This window comes from Rhipicephalus microplus, chromosome 6 (assembly GCF_043290135.1).
Source record: "Rhipicephalus microplus isolate Deutch F79 chromosome 6, USDA_Rmic, whole genome shotgun sequence".
In the NCBI taxonomy this organism is placed as follows: domain Eukaryota; kingdom Metazoa; phylum Arthropoda; class Arachnida; order Ixodida; family Ixodidae; genus Rhipicephalus; species Rhipicephalus microplus.
This window is the reverse complement of record NC_134705.1, coordinates 96,586,105-96,605,436: the sequence shown is the minus strand read 5'-3', so window position 1 is coordinate 96,605,436 and position 19,332 is coordinate 96,586,105. Positions and strand designations below refer to the sequence as shown.

At 45.4% G+C, this 19,332-nt stretch overlaps 1 protein-coding gene across 7 annotated transcripts in view; it reads right to left on the bottom strand.

The window, feature by feature from the left end:
• The window catches only part of LOC119168525 (uncharacterized), a 126,924-nt gene that overhangs the window by 29,447 nt on the left and 78,145 nt on the right, over nt 1-19,332 (bottom strand). For all 7 annotated transcript variants that reach the window (XM_075866237.1, XM_075866239.1, XM_075866240.1 and 4 more), the window contains 5 exons: nt 18,294-18,337; nt 15,347-15,420; nt 14,303-14,365; nt 12,830-12,964; nt 8,309-8,425 (listed from right to left, as the gene is read on the bottom strand). In XM_075866237.1, the coding sequence (XP_075722352.1) occupies nt 8,309-8,425; nt 12,830-12,964; nt 14,303-14,365; nt 15,347-15,420; nt 18,294-18,337 (433 nt within the window). The remainder of the gene's footprint in view (nt 1-8,308; nt 8,426-12,829; nt 12,965-14,302; nt 14,366-15,346; nt 15,421-18,293; nt 18,338-19,332) is intronic.

Genomic DNA, 19,332 nt, shown 5'->3' with positions numbered 1-19,332 from the left:
GTTACCTGGACGACATCGTAGTCTTTTCGTCTGATTTCCCGACACATCTTGTTCGCCTCCACGAGATTCTGACGTGTCTAACTTCTGCGGGCCTACAACTTAACTCCAAGAAGTGCCACTTCGCAGCACGAAAACTAACCATCTTGGGACATGTCATCACAAGAGACGGTGTTCTTCCGGACCCCGATAAGCTTCGGGCTGTCGCTGACTTCCCATTGCCCACATCACTGAAAGCCCTAAGAAGTTTCGTCGGTCTCTGCTCCTACTTTCGTCGCTTCGTGCGCAACTTCGCGTCCATCATCGCACCTCTCACGAGTCTGCTTTCCAACAGCAAAGGTATATCTGCATGGTCACCTGCATGTGACGACGCATTTCGCCAGCTGCGCCGCCTGCTGACCTCACCACCCATTCTTCGTCACTACGACCCCGCTGCTCCCACAGAAATTCACACCGATGCAAGTGGAATCGGTCTTGGTGCAGTTTTGGCATAAAGGAAAGGCACCCAAGCCGAATACGTAGTCGCCTATGCAAGTCGCGCTCTCAAGAAGGCTGAATTGAATTACTCCGTGACAGAGAAGGAGTGTTTGGCCATAATCTGGGCCTTGACGAAGTTTCGCCCGTACCTTTACGGCCGCCCTTTCGACGTGGTCACAGACCACCACGCTCTATGTTGGCTGTCCACATTGAAAGACCCATCCGGACGCCTGGGACGTTGGGCACTTCGATTACAAGAATACGACATCCGTGTAGTATATCGTTCCGGTCGCAAGCATGCGGATTCCGATGCACTTTCGCGATCGCCATTAACCCCAGATGTGGCTTCTCTGTCACCACTTTTTACTACCTTGTCACCAATAGACACCACTGACATGCTTTCGGAGCAGCGTAAAGATCCATACCTTGCATTCTTACTCGACTACCTTACCGATCCGTCTGCTGTCCCTTCCACGAGAGCGCTATGCCGACAAGCAGCCCACTTTTCCGTGCGAGACAGCATTCTGTACCGCCGCAACTACATGCCTGGTGGTCCGAAGTGGCTCCTTGCTGTCCCAACTCATATGCGCTCTGACATCTGCATGAATTTCCATGCAGATCCCCAAAGTGCTCACGCAGGTGTCCTGAAAACCTACGAAAGGATGCGCCAACGCTATCACTGGCGAGGAATGTATCGCTTTGTGCAGAAATACGTTCAGTCTTGCACCACTTGCCAACAGAACAAGACACCTCCGCGGCACCTTACTGGCATGTTACAGCCGCTCCCATGCCCGGCTCGCCCATTCGACCGCGGGGGTATCGATCTCTATGGCCCCCTCCCATATAGTCGCTCTGGAAACCGGTGGATTATTGTCGGCGTCGATCATCTGACACGCTACGCTGAGACTGCAGCTCTACCAGCAGCGACCGCCCACGAAGTTGCACTCTTCATTCTCCGCAGCTTCATTCTCCGCCATGGGGCTCCACGGGAATTACTCAGTGATAAGGGTCGAGTGTTCCTGTCGGAGGTCATCCAAGCTATTCTCGCTGAATGCAACATCATCCACCGGAAATCTACCGCATACCATCCACACACGAATGGTCTCACTGAACGGTTCAACCGCACACTTGGCGACATGCTGAGGATGTACACCTCCTCCGACCACACTAACTGGGACGCTGTCTTGCCTTTTGTTACCTTCGCTTACAACACCCCGACGCAAGCGACTACCGGTTTTTCCCCGTTCTTTCTGTTGTACGGCCGCGAACCATCCCACCCACTCGACACCATACTCCCGTACCGCCCTGATGCATCGGAGTGCTCCCCGCTTTCGGAAGTCGCCAGATACGCTGAAGACTGCCGTCAGTTGGCTCGGTCTATGACAAGTGAGGCTCAAGGTCTACAAAAAACCCGACATGATGACGCTCATCACATAGCGCCTACGTTTCGTACTGGCTCCCTCGTGTGGCTTTGGGTGCCCCCGCACGTTCCTCGCCTGTCTTCTAAACTTCTGGCCCGGTACCATGGTCCATACCGTGTCGTTGACGCAACCTCACCGGTGAATTACATCATCGAGCCCTTAACACAATCGCCAGATTTGCGCTGTCGAGAACGCGAAACCGTACACGTCGACCGTCTCAAGCCCTACTACGACCCCCTCATTGTGCCTACTCCCTGAGTCGCCAGGATGGCTACTCTTCAACCCGGGGGGTATTGTAGTGGAGCATACGCACTAACGTGTATGCGCCTTCCAAAGAGAAGGAAAAACCCCGTGCTCTGATTGCACGAGAACCTGGGCCGCCTTTTGCCAGACTTGTCGTACGGCCATTTTTCGTTGCGACATCGTTGCGACTTCTTCGGTTCAATAAACGTCATCACACTGACAGTTTATTTTGATGTTTCAGAGGTAGCTTGCTGCAATGTTGGTTACTTGCTGCAGTGTCGATGGTGTGGTTGAGGCCGTCGTCCGAGGTTGCCACGAAGTTGGCAAAGTGCAACCTAGCACACGCTTCCGGGTGCCCCTTAAAATCACATCAGATACCACTGTTGCGGTTAAACGATTGTGAAAAAAGAAAGGTCGCGGAATGCTTTTATCGAGTGTGCAGGCACTGCAGGGACAACTTGCAGAAAATAGTGCCATCAACCACCGAAGATGAGTGCAAGTAAGCTGTTTCCAAATAGTGTACGTGTATGTCAATCGCCAAAGGCTAAGTGACATACCGTAATTACTCGAATCTAACGCGCACCATTTTTCCGGTTAAGCGAGTTTATAAATTGCATGCGCGTTAGAATCGAGTACGAACAAAAAAATTACGGTCAATCTATTGCCATCGGCAAATCCAAAATGGCCGCCCCCTACGTGCGTCGGCATGGCGCGTCGGCCATTTCTGCCTATGTGTTTCCCATGTGCGGCACTTCGTACGTGTGCTGAGGAGTTCGTCATCTAGTAGTGCATTAGCATCGACGGCGTGGAAGGGCCGACTCCACAAACTCGATAGCACCACGATGCCGCTTTTAAAAGAAAAGTTATGGCGTGTGCAGAAACGGACGGAAATCAGGCCGCATCGCGGTCGTTCGGAGTTCCCGAAACGTGCGTGCGGGACCGGCGGAAACAAAAGCAGAAGATTCTCGACAGCAAAGCTTCACGCAAAGGCTTCAGTGGACCACAGCAGGGTCGGTTTCCGCAAATTAAAGAGCTGCTCGGCAAGTATGTGCTTGAGCAGCGAGCGGCACAGCGGCCCGTGACGACAGAACTGCTCGAAGTGCGGGCTATGCAATTAGTCTTGGAAAAAGGTCTAATGCAGAGCCAGTTTAAAGCGAGCAGGTGCTGGCTAACTAACTTTATTTAGAGGAAAGGCTTTTTCCTCCGAAGGGGAACATGCATATGCGAAAAGTTTTGCGGAGGAGTACGATGAAAAGCTTCACAGTTTTCGGAGGTTCGTCCTAAACTTGCGGCGCAACAACGGCTACCTGCTTGGGCAAATCGGGAATGCCCATCAGACGCCTCTTTACTTCGACTTGCCTGGCACCACAACCGTCGAGAAGAAGGGGGCGAAGCAAGTTCGCGTGCTGACATCGGTCCACGGTAAAACTACCGTGACGGAAAGCTCTGTTACACGTCAGATGGGCACAAGCTTCGCCCGTACCTCATATTTAAATAGAATACGCTTTCGAAAGGCGTAGTTTTTTCGAGTGGTGTGATCGTGCGGGCCGGCGAGAAAAATGGGTGCGCATTGCAATTGATGTCTTACTTTTTTTTTTTTTTTTCGCGGTGAAAATCGGGTGCGCGTTACAATCGAGGGCGCGGTAGAATCGAGTAAATACGGTAACTTTTTTTGCATTATTGCACCTTTTGCTCATCCCCAAAAAGTCTTAATAAAATTTCTCCAGCGTAATGAACGCACCCTCAACTTCACTTTGATTCCTCGGGAAAAAGAAGTGCATTCATTACGCAAGTACAGTGAAACCTCGTTAAACGGTAGTTGGCCGGAGCTCGAAAAAAGTACGTACTAAACGGTAGTACTGCTTAACCGAAATAGCGTCATGTCGCTAACTTATTTGTCAAAAAAAGAAACCTTCAGGGAGTGCGATGAAAGAACAAAAAGCGTGCAGTAATTTATTAACTCGCGTGACAAAGTCTGTAATCTTCATTTGACGACGCGGCGGCCTAGTAGCAACAACAGCGGCCTCAAACTCGCTTATGCTGTGAGCCAGCTTTTCCGCCAGCCCCCTCTTCTCGGCAAATACCCGCATAACGCTGACGCAATGCGCAGCTTCGGCCACTGTCGGACCTGGATCACCCGTGTTGTCGCTTTCCATGTCATCCTCATCACTATCATTTGGCGACACTTCGACAACCGAGGCAACAATGGCTTCGTCGGACATGTCCGGAGATGTCTGCACATTGCTATCTGCGTCTCTGAAGTCGGGGAAGAAAATGCCTTCCATAACGCCCTGCCGCTCCAGCACTTCAGCTAGCAGAGTTCTCGGATCAACCAGAGAACACCTATGCACGGCGCCAAAGGAACACAGAAAGCAAAGCAAGCGCACACCGTGTTTGCGTGTTTGTGCAAAGCACCATCGCGTGGACAACACCAGAAGCCTAGCGGGCCGAGTGCTTCTTGTTGCAGAAAAATCCAAGAGATGGCGCTCACCAACACAGCCGCCATCATCATCAACACAAATAAGCAAGGCGTGTTTCGATCTCTGGGGCTTGCTGTTCTGTCGGGACGCCCAGTGGGGGACGACATGCCGTGGCGAGTGCGCAACAATAATTGGAAAAACTACTTATTAATCGGTACATACGCGATAAGCTGGTACGGCTTATGCGGATACAAAATGCATTATGTTCAATGACCGCTGAGTCGGGGATTTGACTTCACTACTTTTAAAACGAAACTACTGTTTACGCAGGTACGGTTTAACGAGGTTTCACTGTATACACAGTATAGAGGGCAGACTGGGTTATGCCCTAAAAAGCACCTAAGGGAACATGACAATAGCCTAAAGAGTAATTTTAACAATCATCTCGAAACTTGCTGCCTGAGGTGCTCGTGCACCCCAAAATTTCATCAGTGCACTGTCATATACCGCAACCACAATCAATCCGTAGGACTTGTAATAAAAGCGACATCGATTTTGAAATGCATACACTCATGAGTAAGCATAGCTTAATTGTTATTATTCAAGAAACTCGCAAGTTTTTGAATGCTCAGTGACTTGTAATCTGCAGGCCCTGAGTTATTTGCTTCAATGTACACTCAAACCTCACAACGAAGTTGCATCTTACATGACAATAAATTCGCTGAACCCGAAATTCGTTATAGAGGTGATTCTTAACACCACATTTATAGCAAGACTATTCTCTGTTAACATCGTTACAATGGACATCTCGTTATGTCCAGTTTCATTATACAGAGGCTTGCGTGTATACGTGTAACGCTTCCCTCTTTTTGATAGACAAGTTGAAAAAGTTATGCTGTGTATTCAGTCTTCCCTGACCTGTTCTTCAACGCGCACCCACACCGTCCACCTGCAGAACCGACTGGCCCAACTATATGCAAGCAAAACAAAAATCCGGGTAAGCTGGAACACTTCGTATGAGATGAATGAATTCACAATAGTTCTATATATAGATAAATAAGTAAATAAAATATTTTATGAATGAAAAAATGTTTTTATGAATAAAAAATATAGTGAAGAATATTTTACACTTTTTCATTACACCTAAAAATTCGTATTATGTCAGCTGAACACCCCTTTCCGATCCAAATTACGACTCTGAAGATGTGTCAAAGTTACTCAGCATGTTTCTGATGCAGTCAACGTTCTGTCAGAAGAAATAGAACTACGTGATATCTCATTTTGTAAGAGCTTTAGTAATTAGTCGTAATAAGTGCATCTTCAAATGCCTTATCATTTTGCAATTGGTTATGCTCCATTTTTTTTCTGTAAAGAATTAAGTCTCAGGATCCAAATGTATGCATATTCAATTTTAAGTCATATCAATACGAGCAAATAAAAATGATGCTTTTCGAGGTTCTAGATCATGGTGGGTTCAACAACCTGTCAAAAATTGTGGAGCTTCGAGCAAACCAATCTGCTTCCGTTATACACAGTACCTTGAGGTTACGTAAATACAAGCTAGCTGTGCAGGAGGTTCAATTCATGCTATGTGTAGTGCACCTTGCTTCTTAATTGGTTACTACTCTAAAGTGCTGGCAAAACGAAGTTGTGCCCACATATATGAACACTGTGCCAGGAGGGGATATATGCTAGTTCGACTGTACGCTCAAACCTTGAGATAGCGGACCCAAATATAAAGAAAATATTGGTTATATGAAAGTAAATGAAAAAATGCCAGGCCTACGCGGAATGCTCAGCACAGTCACAGTGAAAGCTGCCTTTCAAAGCCTTTTCTAAACACTCTTCGGGTAACTGCTACAAGCACGCTTGATTCCCACTACGCCATAAATACCGTAATTACTCGAATCTAACGCGCACCTTTTTTCCGGTTAAGCGAGTTCATAAATCGCATGCGCGTTAGAATCGAGTACGAACAAAAAAATTACGGTCAATCTATTGCCATCGCAAATCCAAGATGGCCGCCCCCTACGTGCGTCGGCATGGTGCACGGAGGCTTCCTCCGTGGCATGGTGCGTCGGCTATTTCTGCCCATGTGTTTACCATGTGCGACACTTCGTACGTGTGCTGAGGAGTTCGTCATCTAGTAGTGCATTAGCATCGACGACGTGGAAGGGCCGACTCCAAAAACTCGAGTGCACCACGATGCCGCTTTTAAAAGAAAAGTCATCGCGTGTGCAGAAACGGACGGAAATCGGGCCGCATCGCGGTCCTTCTCGAAACGTGCGTGCGGGACCGGCGGAAACAAAAGCAGAAGATTGTCGACAGCAAAGCTTCACGCAAAGGCTTCAGTGAACCACAGCAGGGTCGGTTTCCGCAAATTGAAGAGCTGCTCCGCGAGTATGTGCTTGAGGAGCGAGCGGCCCATGACGACAGAACTGCTTCAAGTGCGGGCTATGCAATTAGTCTTAGAAAAAAGTCTAATGCGGAGCCTGTTTAAAGCGAGCAGGTGCTGGCTAATTAACTATATGAAGAGGAAAGGCTCTTCCCTCCGAAGAGGAACATGCATATGCGAAAACTTTTGCGGAGAAGTACGATGAAAAGCTTTACAGTTTTCAGAGGTTCGTCCTAAACTTGCGGCACAACAATGGCTACCTGCTTGGGCAAATCTGGAATGCCGATCAGACGCCTCTTTACTTCGACATGCCTGGCACCACAACTGTCGAGAAGAAGGGGGCGAAGCAAGTTCGCGTGCTGACATCGGTCCACGGTAAAACTACAGTGACGGCAATGCTCTGTTACACGTCAGATGGGCACAAGCTTCGCCCGTACCTCATATTTAAATGGAAGACAATCCCGAAAGGAATCGTTTTTTCGAGTGGTGTGATCGTGCGGGCCAGCAAAAAAAAATGGGTGCGCGTTGCAATCGATGTCTTACGTTTTTTTTTTTTTCGCGGTGGAAATCGGGTGCGCGTTACAATCGAGGGCGCGGTAGAATCGAGTAAATACGGTAATCACAGTTTTTTGTAGTGGGCCAGCTATTATTATGCTATCCTTCGTCATTCTTCTGAGAAGCGTTGTATCCGCTAAAAACTTGCAAGGAATATTGTGCCAATTGTTCATGCAGTGGATTATGCCTGAAGTGGGTATGTGTCACATTTATTAGGTTATCAAAAAGAAGGTTTTGTAATGGGTTCGAGCATTGTATGACCGACTCGTAATGCAATTTGCATTGTGTGATGCCTGGTTGTTCCATTGATGTTCTAAAACGCCTTATTACTAATATTAACGCGATTCCTTTTCCGCCATTAAGCCTGCCAAAGGGCAGTTTCAAAATGAGTTTGAAACCAACGTGACTCAATGGTAGAATACTGGGCTGGCATGCAGCAGACCCAAGTTCGAATTCCGTTGTGTTCTTGGTGTTTCTTATTTACTAAGTTTTTTTTCTTATTTCTTGCGATACTGGCTACATACACCGGCGGCGGCAGACAACTACGGTGCCCCGCGTGACCCATATTTTGATCGCACAACAGCTTTTGCTGTAAAAAAGTCTCACAATAGATGCAGTGTTAGAATATACCCTTACAACGAATTTTCCGACAGAACGAACTGCATTTCGTGCAAGATGCAACTTTGATATAATGAGGTTTGAAAGTATATATCAAATATCAGATGCAACGAAGACGTTTCTTTGTCCGGCATAGCCCCGACATTTGTGTCGTCTAATTAATCGAGCTAGCAATTACTCACCTTGACATTGAACACAGCAACATATCCCGTCTGGAGGCCAAGGTATATTTTACCCCAGGCCAGCGCAGTGCACATGATTGGCGACTCCGCGTTGAAGGTGTTAAAGCAATCCCCCGTCTGTAGAAGAAAGAAGCCCCACATACTAAAATAACAGAAAACGGAACTGCGAAAAGAACACCCAAGGCGCAAAAAAGAAATATTATTCACACACTCCTTACAAAATGAGGCAACGCTTACAGGATGGTACTAGGCTAGTGGGCACATAATGAAATGCAACAAAATTTCGGCAATGGGACATGGAGATAACAGTTCTTACTGCATTCCATTGTTGTACTGTTTGCTCTGCTGTCTTAGAAAATGGTAGGTTGTTGGCCAAAAAAACTCGCAAACACCTAACGAAACCTGTTTTAAATGTTCTGAAGTGTGATAACTGTATTGCGTTTGAAACAATAGCCATTTTCGCCATGCAGTGGAAATTATGCCAAAAGTAAGCCAGCATTAAAAGCACCCTGAAATGGCTTTTTGAACTTTTGTCGGCATTAAGGATAGAGCATCATCAAACTATTTGCACCACAAATTTAGCAACAAGCCGTGCAGCGAGGCCGCTACGGACCATTGTATCATACACTCCTTGTCACCTTTGCCTTGCTTCCTCAACATGTAAGACATGCTGGCATCACTGGTGATCGCAGAGCAGTCATGAATGCACTCGGGGATTTGAGCTTCCCCCGAGTCTAGTTCTCCAATATTGTAGGCCGACAGGTTGCGCGCAATCTCGGAGGCCATCACACAGTGCACCCGGCAGCACGCACGCCGCCTAGCAACAGCGGCAAAGGTTTCAGGGCGGTTGATCTCTGCCCCGACGGGTGCTGCCCCCCTACCAGCCGATTTTACACGTACCAGAACCAATCAAATGAGCAGCCTCAGTGATGTGGCTACCAGAGCATGTCGTTCTGTGATTGGGCAGTAAAAAATGCGTATAATGAGTCATAACGATTTGCAGCGATTCGCAGCTTTAAAGCATTGTAACACATTTTACGCAGAGGGCTTAAATCGGTCTATAAATGACCCTTAGGACTTGGTCATGATGTTTGTACAAGATCGTCGAAACCGTTTCAGAGTCCCTTTAATGAGTCCCAATATTCAGGGGCCTCTCGCTCCTCACTAAACAAGGCCCTGCAACATTTCTCGAACACGGTCAGGAAAATGATGCCAATCAGTAGTCCAGCTTCAGCAAACACGTGAGTTAAACACTACAGCACAGCAGTTGGCGTGGAATGTACAGTTAAAGGGGCCCTGCAACACTTTCTCAGCATGGTCAGAAAATGATGCTGATCAGTAGTAAAGGCTCTCGACAACATGCGAGCCAAATATTATAAGCACAGCACGCGACCTGGAATTCACAATAAATTATCAATTTCAGCTAAAAATTACTTTCTCTTCTCTCGACAAATTACGAAAGACCCTCAAAAATCACTTTTTAAAAAGCCCATCTATCAGCCATTGGCTGATTTGAACATGGCGCGCTCGGTCGTTACAGAGATCCCCGCAAAAGGCTGCGACTTGTCCACACGCACGGGCGCGATCGCACTGAACAAGTCGTGCATTCAAAGGGAAAACATAAAAAACATAGAAAAAAGCGCTCAAGCTGACGAGGTGCGCATTACCTTTTTTTTTTTTTTTTGCCCCTACCATCCCTCCCTACTTAGCTTCCAGCACTTTCGTCGGGATGAGAGAAGAGACAATGCGATCGCAGTGTGCGACAAATCTTTGTAACTCCACTAGCACTGGATGGATTCTTATCCTTTTTGCGGCGTTCAATTCGTGAGGCAATAAGCTCTTCCAGTGAATTCATTCCATGGCTACTTGAAAAAGTGTTTTAGGGCAACTTTAAATGTCAAAGTTGGCTAGCGATCGCTCACTCTTCTTTCGACTAACGATGTTGTGAGCCAGAATGCCCTCGTCACAAGCACAATGATCGCAGCCATTGGCCGATTTCAGCATTGTGACCCGTGCAGTTGATGAGGCCACCACAGGCTAAAGCCCCCTGACCTTGTCAAAGTGCCACTATTCTTTGCACTCACCCCAACAAAAGTGCGACTGTGTCGCCCCATCCTTGACCCTTCTGCATCGTTGCTGTTCTCCACAAATTGGAGCAAATTGCAGTTTAAATTAATTGAATTTAAATTAAATTGAATTCATTGACAATATTCAATTTTGCTAATTTTTTGCCATTGCTCATCTGAAACAATTCTTTCTTCCAGTTTTCTAGGATCTTCAAGACTTAAATAAAGAAGCTTATAATAAATCGACCTGCAATTGCCTTCTCAAGTATCAGGAGGATAAACACTCATTTCAGTGTTCTAGACGAGATCATATTTCAAAATATTTTAAAAAGTTAGTTAACAGGCTCCTACTTTTTTTCAGACCCCCCGAACAAGCTCGGTAACTTGTAGAGTAGACCACAACGATCTCGTTTTCTGAATATTACAGAGCTGCGTACCGCGCAGAGCCTCCAGTTCGAAAAAGAATTTCTGCGCTCTTTTCCTACGCCTGACCAATGCTCTTTGCAAGCGCAGTGACGACAACTCGGCGATCGGCGACGTGACGCAGCACGCAGCTCGTCGATTGGTCTAAACCAGGTCTCAACAAAGAGTAGTGATGTCAACGACTGTTCCTGTTCCCACCCACAGCTACGACAGAGCTATTCAATCATATGAGTTGCGAAACTCCTTATAGGCTCTATGCATCGAAATTGGAAAACTTCACTGAGCCAGCTTTTGAAAGTGAGTAGATTGTCATGCCACCTATTGATCAGCACACCCACTATTAGGCGCAATATTTGTGTTTTGTGTTGCTGCTCCCAGATGGCGCGACAGTGTGCTACTAAACAATCGAACTCCAGAAATATCAGGCCAACTTCATGTCCGGGTTTTGGAACGCAGTTTTCCTGAAATAGTTGTTGGCTGCAAATTGAGCGACTGGGCTGCGGAGAAGCATTGGCACCGGGTAAACAGTAAACAACCAGGCATAGCAGCAAACGGAAGTGCGTTGCGACTGATTGAGTTTGCCGATGACGTCAGTCGCTGACGTCTGGTCACATTGCCGAAAGTGTGCGGAGTCACGACAACGGGCCACGCCTTGCCCTTCCTCTGAAAAAGGGTGGCAAGGCCGCGCGAAAATTTGAAACCACCCGAATGCGATGTTCTAGCTTTTGTAACTTCCTTAATATAGCACGTATTTGCAAAATTCTTGTATGGTTTGGTCACTTTGGTGCCGTTTAAGGTACCGCTAAGGGTGGACAAACAGGCAAATGTGCAGACAGATAGACAGACGAAAATTTTCACGTCGAAGGTCCCCAAGAAAGACTATCGTCTTTAAAAGAGATGGACACGACTGACAAATAAGGCCTCCTAGAGGACATGTAGAAGTGACTGACAAAGAAAGAAAAACCCAAAGCCTCGAGGCTGTCATCACCTCTTCCGAAAAAAGAAAAGTGCTACAAAAGAAAATTCCTTGCGTTTAATTTTCTGTTCCTTTGCTGTCTCAGGTTTTCCGTGCCCATGCTTGCAACTCCCGCTCTGCCTTGCTGACCTTGCCCTCCCTTGTTGCCCTCGCCCCTCACCTCTGCGCTTGTAAACCTGTAGCATAGGCGTTTAAATAAAAATAAAAAAAAGGTCATCCTTTATATTTTTTTTTTTCTTTCCTCCACACCGTTGCGCGTCTTCCAAGAAGCAAGGCATTCGTTCGCTGTGTCGTCTACTTGGGTACCGCTCTGATTGTAGCGACGGATTTTAGAACATGAGTTCATGGTACTGAGGTGTTGTTAATATAATGCAGAACTATATTAATGCTCTTTAATCTGTAAAGTTGAGTATTCTGAAGTACATAGCAGTGAAATAATTTTACATTGAAACTATTAGCAGTTGGCATAAAACTTTTTAAAAGCTCGTTAATCTGAAAAGTTTGTTAATGTGGGGTTTGTTATACTGAGATTTCACTGTATAGTGTTAGATTTAAATTAAGCATCGAATTGTAGCAGCATGATCGCGATCACACTGAAGGTAAGCGGCATGCTCCAATAAAAAATAAAGGTGCTCAATCTCATAATGTGCTTTGACGAATGAACCTAACTTCTTGGCCTCTTAGCTTTCTAGTAACCCACTGTGTAAAGCCCGCTTGCTGGTATGAAAGAAAACAGAATGAGAGCTCTTAAAGCATGCAAAAAACCTCTACGACACTGTTCGTACTTCATGGATTTGAAAAATTTTGGTGACAGTAGATTACTTGAAAAGTGTTGCAGGGCCCCTTTAAAGTTGGTAATGGCTTTTTAAAGAACTCATTTTCAACGTTCAGTTGTAGATATCAAAACAGCAAACATGAGAATATGACCCCCATCATTCAAGGTAATGAAGCAAGTTCCACATCATCTATGAATCGTGGCCAGCCTTACATAAGTGTCTAGTGAATTCAAAAAAGTTTCAAGCTTAGTTTATGCCATTAACTTCGACAAACTCTCACCTCGGGGTCATAGGATCGAAGAAGCCCGTCAAGCGAAGCAGTGTACAGCACTGCAGGGTGGTTTTTTCCGTTGTGCACTTCGATTGAATTCACCGTCTTAGTGCTTCCCAGGTAGATGACACACTGGCTGGAATCCTGTTTTTTTTTTTTTTAAATTTTGCCAGAGCGAAAACACACGTGTACAAATGAACAAACTAAAAACACAAGCCTCTTAAGATTTGTACCATAAAACCATCAGAAAACAAATAGATTGAATGTTTTAATCTATTATTAAGGGTTTTTACACGACTAAATAACGATATGGTTAATAAAGCACACTTCAGGTGAGAGAGCGGCTCCACTCTGACCACATCGTGGTCAGAGTGGAACCAGCACCTAAATTGAAGTTACAAATTACACGAGCATTTTTTTCGTGTAAACCCTATCGAAAAGTGCCCACCACGGCTGGGCATCAAAGCCACAATGCAGAGCTCGGCAGCGATAGGAAGAGGAAGAAGTGTTAATAATCAATAAACAGGGCGCGCGAACACAACAATTTAACCATAGCTACAAAAGAGTAAGACGGTGGGCTGTGGCACCTAATACGCAATACAAATTGTCACCTTTCTTCAGCGAAATAACATGAGTATTCGTACATATTGGCTCTTTCAAATGTCACTTCCTTGGTGCTAAGCAAAGTGATAAATAATAGTAAATAATATCAAATAATTTAAAGCAAGTTCAAATACTAGTACAGTCGAACCCCTTTATAAGAGACCCTGGTGTAACAGACAATTGACACATCCCTGGGCCCAACATCGAAATGGGGGTTCATAAGAAAATGCACACGTGGCACCCAGCTTTTAAGAGACGCCCCACAAAAAAGCAGAGAACGGCCTCATGGGTTATGTCCTTCTGACGGGGTTCACCTGTAGTCAAGTCTGTGACAAGCAGCAGTTCCATCTTCATCACACGCCTACAGAACTGCGTACTCTTCTTCCGCGGCTGTGTATCAGTGAGACAAGTTTATTTAGCCACTGATGTGGCACTTCGAAGTTTCAACTCTGCATGTAGGCCGTAGACGTGTCTTCAGAACTGCATGGATGCTACGATTGTATTTTTCGCGGCCACAGTTCACCCCACAACAAATGTGGCCCTCAGTAGCTTTGTTTAGAGTCTTGACAATGTGCACCCAATGTGACGGAACTCGTACTTTATGGTAGAAGCTATTGAAAGCTAAGTGCTTCAGCTACAGTCCACATGCTGGCATAAAACTCACTTACTGTATCGTGATGGACAAACAATGAGTGTCCAGCTTTTCTTCTGTAAAAAATTATCGTCAACTGCGTGCGGTGCCATTGGTGATGCCAATTAGTAGGAAGAGATAGGTTAAGAGCATATTTTGGATTGAGGCACAAGAGTCTCAGTGCAGCAAACGAGCGGAATTGGTTTCACCACACAATCGTCACTTCAAGATGGGAAACGTTGGCTCACCAGGAGGTTGTGACGACGGGCTGAACAGTCGTTGGAACAGGAATACACGTAGTGCCCAACAAGCTGCAAGGAAAAAAAAAAGAGCCAGAAGCAAGCAAAAAAAGAAAAAATATTGGCCAGTTCCACACTGTGACAGAAAGGTTGGACAGCGAAGCTGTAATGATGACAGCGACCTGTGGTACAACAAGGTCCTCATCATCATTTCGTTTAACCCCTTAGGGGCTTTCGACTAGCTGAGTTCATCGAGAACACCCACCACTTTGTTGCTTATTACGACCACTGGTCATCTCGTCATGGATCTTCTGCAATGTACTAAGAGGCTTCCGAAATGCTTAGCTCGACAATTGGGGCTTTTCTATTCAAGACATAGATGAAAGCATGAGCCCTTCGATTCCATGAGAGTTCGCGCATTAGATGGCCTGTTGTGTGTTTCCTGCATGCTATAAACAAAAGGGACCACATTTGTGCGGCGTTCTTGAGTGATTCTTGTGCTTGCAAATGGCACATTCACAATTGCACACAGCCCCACATGCAATCATCAAAAGCACTGGACGCCTTTGGTGGTTGTATGTGAGAGTGCGTGCATGCGTGAAAGTATGTGTCTGCGCTATATTTTTGAAAATTATTTATATCAGAATAACATTACGATGCCCCAGATAGGTATTACATGATGGAGTGAGAATGACCAATGAAGTATTGCTGTCTTTTGTATAATGTCTCAGTGAACATTTCTTGCTGTCACACAAAGGCTATTATTAAGTGTCCACATGTCCGTTACATCGCAGAGTGGACTGTGCCCGTCTGTTCCATAAGCAACTCTTTTCTGAGAGCCCCAAAACTAAAAAAAATTTTCTGCAATCTCAGAACCTTTAGAAACACTTTCGGCTGCACTTTGTAAGAACTCTGTCAAGCAAAGAAATTTCAGGTTGTGAGGGGTCAACGGACATTTAATTACTCAAGATGCAATGCAGTAGTGCCACCAACAATGTTAGAATGAACAAAAAGCTTGCAAGCAGTAATGTCAGCTAGATCACATTTATATACCTTGACAGCCACAATAGGAGAGTCGTGCGCTGAAATTTCTTGGCAAGGAGGAATCTGATCCAGTTGTGACTCCTCTGCAAGGCAGTGACAGAATAAAACCGAGGAAACGAAAATCGGAAAGCCTCGGCAAACACGACACACTTTTGAGATTCACAAGCAGCAGCAGTCATGTACGTATTACTTAGTGGGCAAAATAGACCAGTAAAAGTGGTCTCTGGACACAACGTAGAACTGAATGCTATATCAACATTTTCGTAATGGCCCTAGCAAATGGTGCTAGCATACCATATTTACTCGCATAATCCTCGGACTTTTCTCGCCAAAAATGAATTAAAAGTTGGGGGGTGCGAGAATCACACGAGAAAAACTTCCCGCGAAAACGTACAGAGAGAAAAAGATAACGAAGTGGCCGCAAATCGGGATTCTCACGCCAGCAACTAACCACAAGCTTTGAGGAGTACTAACAAAGTCTTAACAATAAAATCACAGGTTCAAATCAAGGCAATAATTATTTGAGACACAAAAGCTGCAAGCAAATAGTAAAAAAATTCCGTACGCAAAGCTTGCAGCCGTAGTGTTAGCATTTGTCAGTCAACGGCAGCCAGCTAAAGGTCAGTGTATGACATCAACCTTGGGATGATACTAATGGCTTATCTAACACAGAATCGTTCACAGTTGCCTTCTGACTGAATAAAGTTTTACCATCCATCCCAGTCTTAGGCACACCAAGGCCCAATGCGTCTTGGTGGCTTTCAGCTCCTTGTGCTGCTGTCGCCAGTAGTGAACAAAAAACTCGCTGACAGCGAACTGCCTACCGGCAGTCCTGTTGTCATTGTTTACTGCATTATTGTTCACTTTCAACTTGAAAGCAGCTGTGCAGCTTCCGTATCCCCCCATAGGGTAACCACAGAACGAACACAAGCCGCAATGCGCACTTGCCACTTTGGCTTGGCTTGGATTAGACAGTATGCATACTGCTTAAAGGGGCCCTGAAACACTTTTTCAAGTAACCATGGAATGAATTCACTGGAAGAACTGATTGCCTCACGTGAGGAATTCAACGCTGCAAAAATGTTAAGAATCCGTCCAGTACGAGCGGTGTTACGAAGATTTGTCACACGCTGCAATCGCATTCTCTCTTCTCTCGTCCTGACGAAAGCGCTGGAAGCTAAGCAGGGAGAGATGGCAGGGCCACAGAGAAACGTCACGTGCGCCCCGTGACCTTGTGAACTTTTTCTTTTTCTTTCTTCGAATGCACGGCTTTTCCAGTGTGATCGCCCGCGCATGCGTGGACAAGTAGCGGCCTCCCGTGGCGATCTTTATTACGAGGGAGCGCGCCCTGTTCAAATGAGCCAATGGCTGATAGATGGGCTTGCTACGTGTGATTTTTGGGCATATTCCGTGATTTATCAGGAGAAGAAAAAGCTATTTTTTAGCTGATTTTGATAATTTATTGTGAATTCCAGGCCTCGTGCTGAGCTCTAATATTTGGCTCGCGTGTTGTCAAAAGCCTCTACTACCGATTGGCAGCGTTTTCTGACCATGCTCAAAAAGTGTTGAAGGGCTCCTTTAAGAGATGGCGCTAGGCTGTCATGTGCTATCATCATCAGTGATTGGAAGCAGCAGATGACATAACTGCTGAAATTGACTGCTGAAAAAAAAAAAGCAAAAGGATAAAAATTTTGCTGGGCAATGCTAGGGGTGTGAGAATTATGTGAGTGCGAGTATTATGTGAGTAAATACAGTACTTGACTAAGACACTCAAATTGTTCTACAATCAAACTTCACGAAGTCACATCTGCCATGAAAATGGCTCGTTACAACCAAAAATTTGTCAAAAACATATATTCGTAACACTGCATCTGTGACAAAGCTATTCACTTACTTCATTATAACCAATAATATTGTTATATCTATGTTCGTTATATCAAGGTATGAGTGTTATTTCTCTATACGCACACAGGCAAGTGCACTTGCAAAGCTGTGTTGGTTGTCGAAATTGCAAATGTCGTGAGAAGAGGCAGGACACTAAGACACAAGAAAGCTGTGCAGAAAAGACAAAAGCGACAAAGTAAAAAAGAGAACTACCCGTTAGCAGCCACACATTAGCCACCATTTATTATACCGTTATATCTTCAAGCTTTCAGGCTTAGACATCATGCTAAGCAAGAGCCAAATAAGACATCAGCTTTTGCAATCGTGAAAAATAACCGTGTCGCATTGTCAACACAACCTCAGCGTGATTTTCTGGCTCGCACTAGTACACTGAAACCTCGATATAACAAGATATTGGTTATAACAAAGTAAAGTAAAATTAGTCTTGCAACACATATAGTCTTAAAAATATACCTTTATGATGAATTTTTGGGTATAATAAATTTAGTTGCTATAGGATGCAACTTTGTTATAACGAGGTGTGAGTGCAGTACCAAAGAGACACTTTTCAAACACAAGAGTAATGTTGCCAAGAGCCATAACTACTGCCCAGAACTACACACATGTATTTGAGGCTCTGTTTTGAATTGCCACCACACGCTGTTCCACAGGCAGCCCGCTAAAATGTCGAACAATTAGAACCCAACACAAGGTGCAGTTACATTTCAATTTATATTGAGTGAAAGCACTCACGCAGCAGAGAGAGAGAGAGGAGAAAATAAGGGGGAAAGGAAAGCCCAACAAGGACTCTCTACTCCACGACTATGGTTTCACAACCGATAAAATGATCTTTCAAACTAAGTGCACCCTGATGTTACCCACTGGAGAAAAGAGCAGGGCTGTGCTTATATGGCGAGCCCTGCATCAAACCCGATTGCATCACACGTCATCAATTCGTTAACAAGATTACCAATTAAGACGATTTATAAAGTGCATGACAGCACTATCGAAGGTGCCAGTACATTCACTCCCACAGAGACAAACCAAGAAAGAAAATTGATGTTCAGCTCACCAGCTTCTCCTTCAGCCTCGGCCTTTGTTGTTCTTGTTCTTTTCCTGCAACGTCCACATAAAATTCATTCCAGTAGTGAGTGTCTATTCAAAGTATTTACATGGAACCTCGTGTGCTTGCAATGACATGACAAAGAGATCAACTGTTATCAGGTTCATATATTTACATGATTGTAAGTAGACTGGCATGCAGATGACCACTGAAAATCCTATGTCAAAACTAACCAACAAACAGACAAAAAAGTGTGAGTGCACTCTATAATGAATATTTACTTACAACAACCAAGAGTTAAAAAAAATGGCCCGCACATCTCTTATGGTGGTGTCAATGGTTGATGGTCGCTAGTAGTGCGCTTGAATGCATGACTTAATTGGTGGCACAATCCGATTTTTTGCTACGCCTCCGTTACGCTAATGGGCAATTCCATGAGAAAGGAAGGATGAGTGTCCGGATGATATTTTAGGGGCGAAGCTTTCAAGGGTTGGGTCTGTCCATACTTTGATTGTATGTATGTAGTAGTACGTAGCCACCGGTGGCACATACCCGCTTTAGAGCGGGTATGTACTGCCATTTCCCATCTCGCATTCCCTGTGGCACATACCCGCTCTAGAGCGGTATGTGCCACAGGGAATGCGAAATGGGAGATGGCAGTACTTGGAGTGTTCACTAGATGGACGCACAGACGGATGGACAGACAGACGAGTAGACCAATGGGCGGATAGATAGACGAGCGGACTTACGGACGGATTGATGCACGAACAGACAGAAATATAGGTGGACAGACTCGTAAACGAATGCACGGACAGACGGAAGCACGAACGGGCTGACGGACGCTTTGCCCCACTCATCATCATTCACTCCGTGGATATGCTGTGATTTTTTTGTTTTGTCTGTTTTTTAAAATATTTTACATGGGTATTGGCCGCGAGGTCGAATGGAATCGCTGCCTGGCGGCAACTGGCTGAAGCGCGTGCGTGTGGGTTGCTCCATGCGTCGTCAGCTAGCCACGTACATCGTGTTTCTGTGTGCACGTATGTTA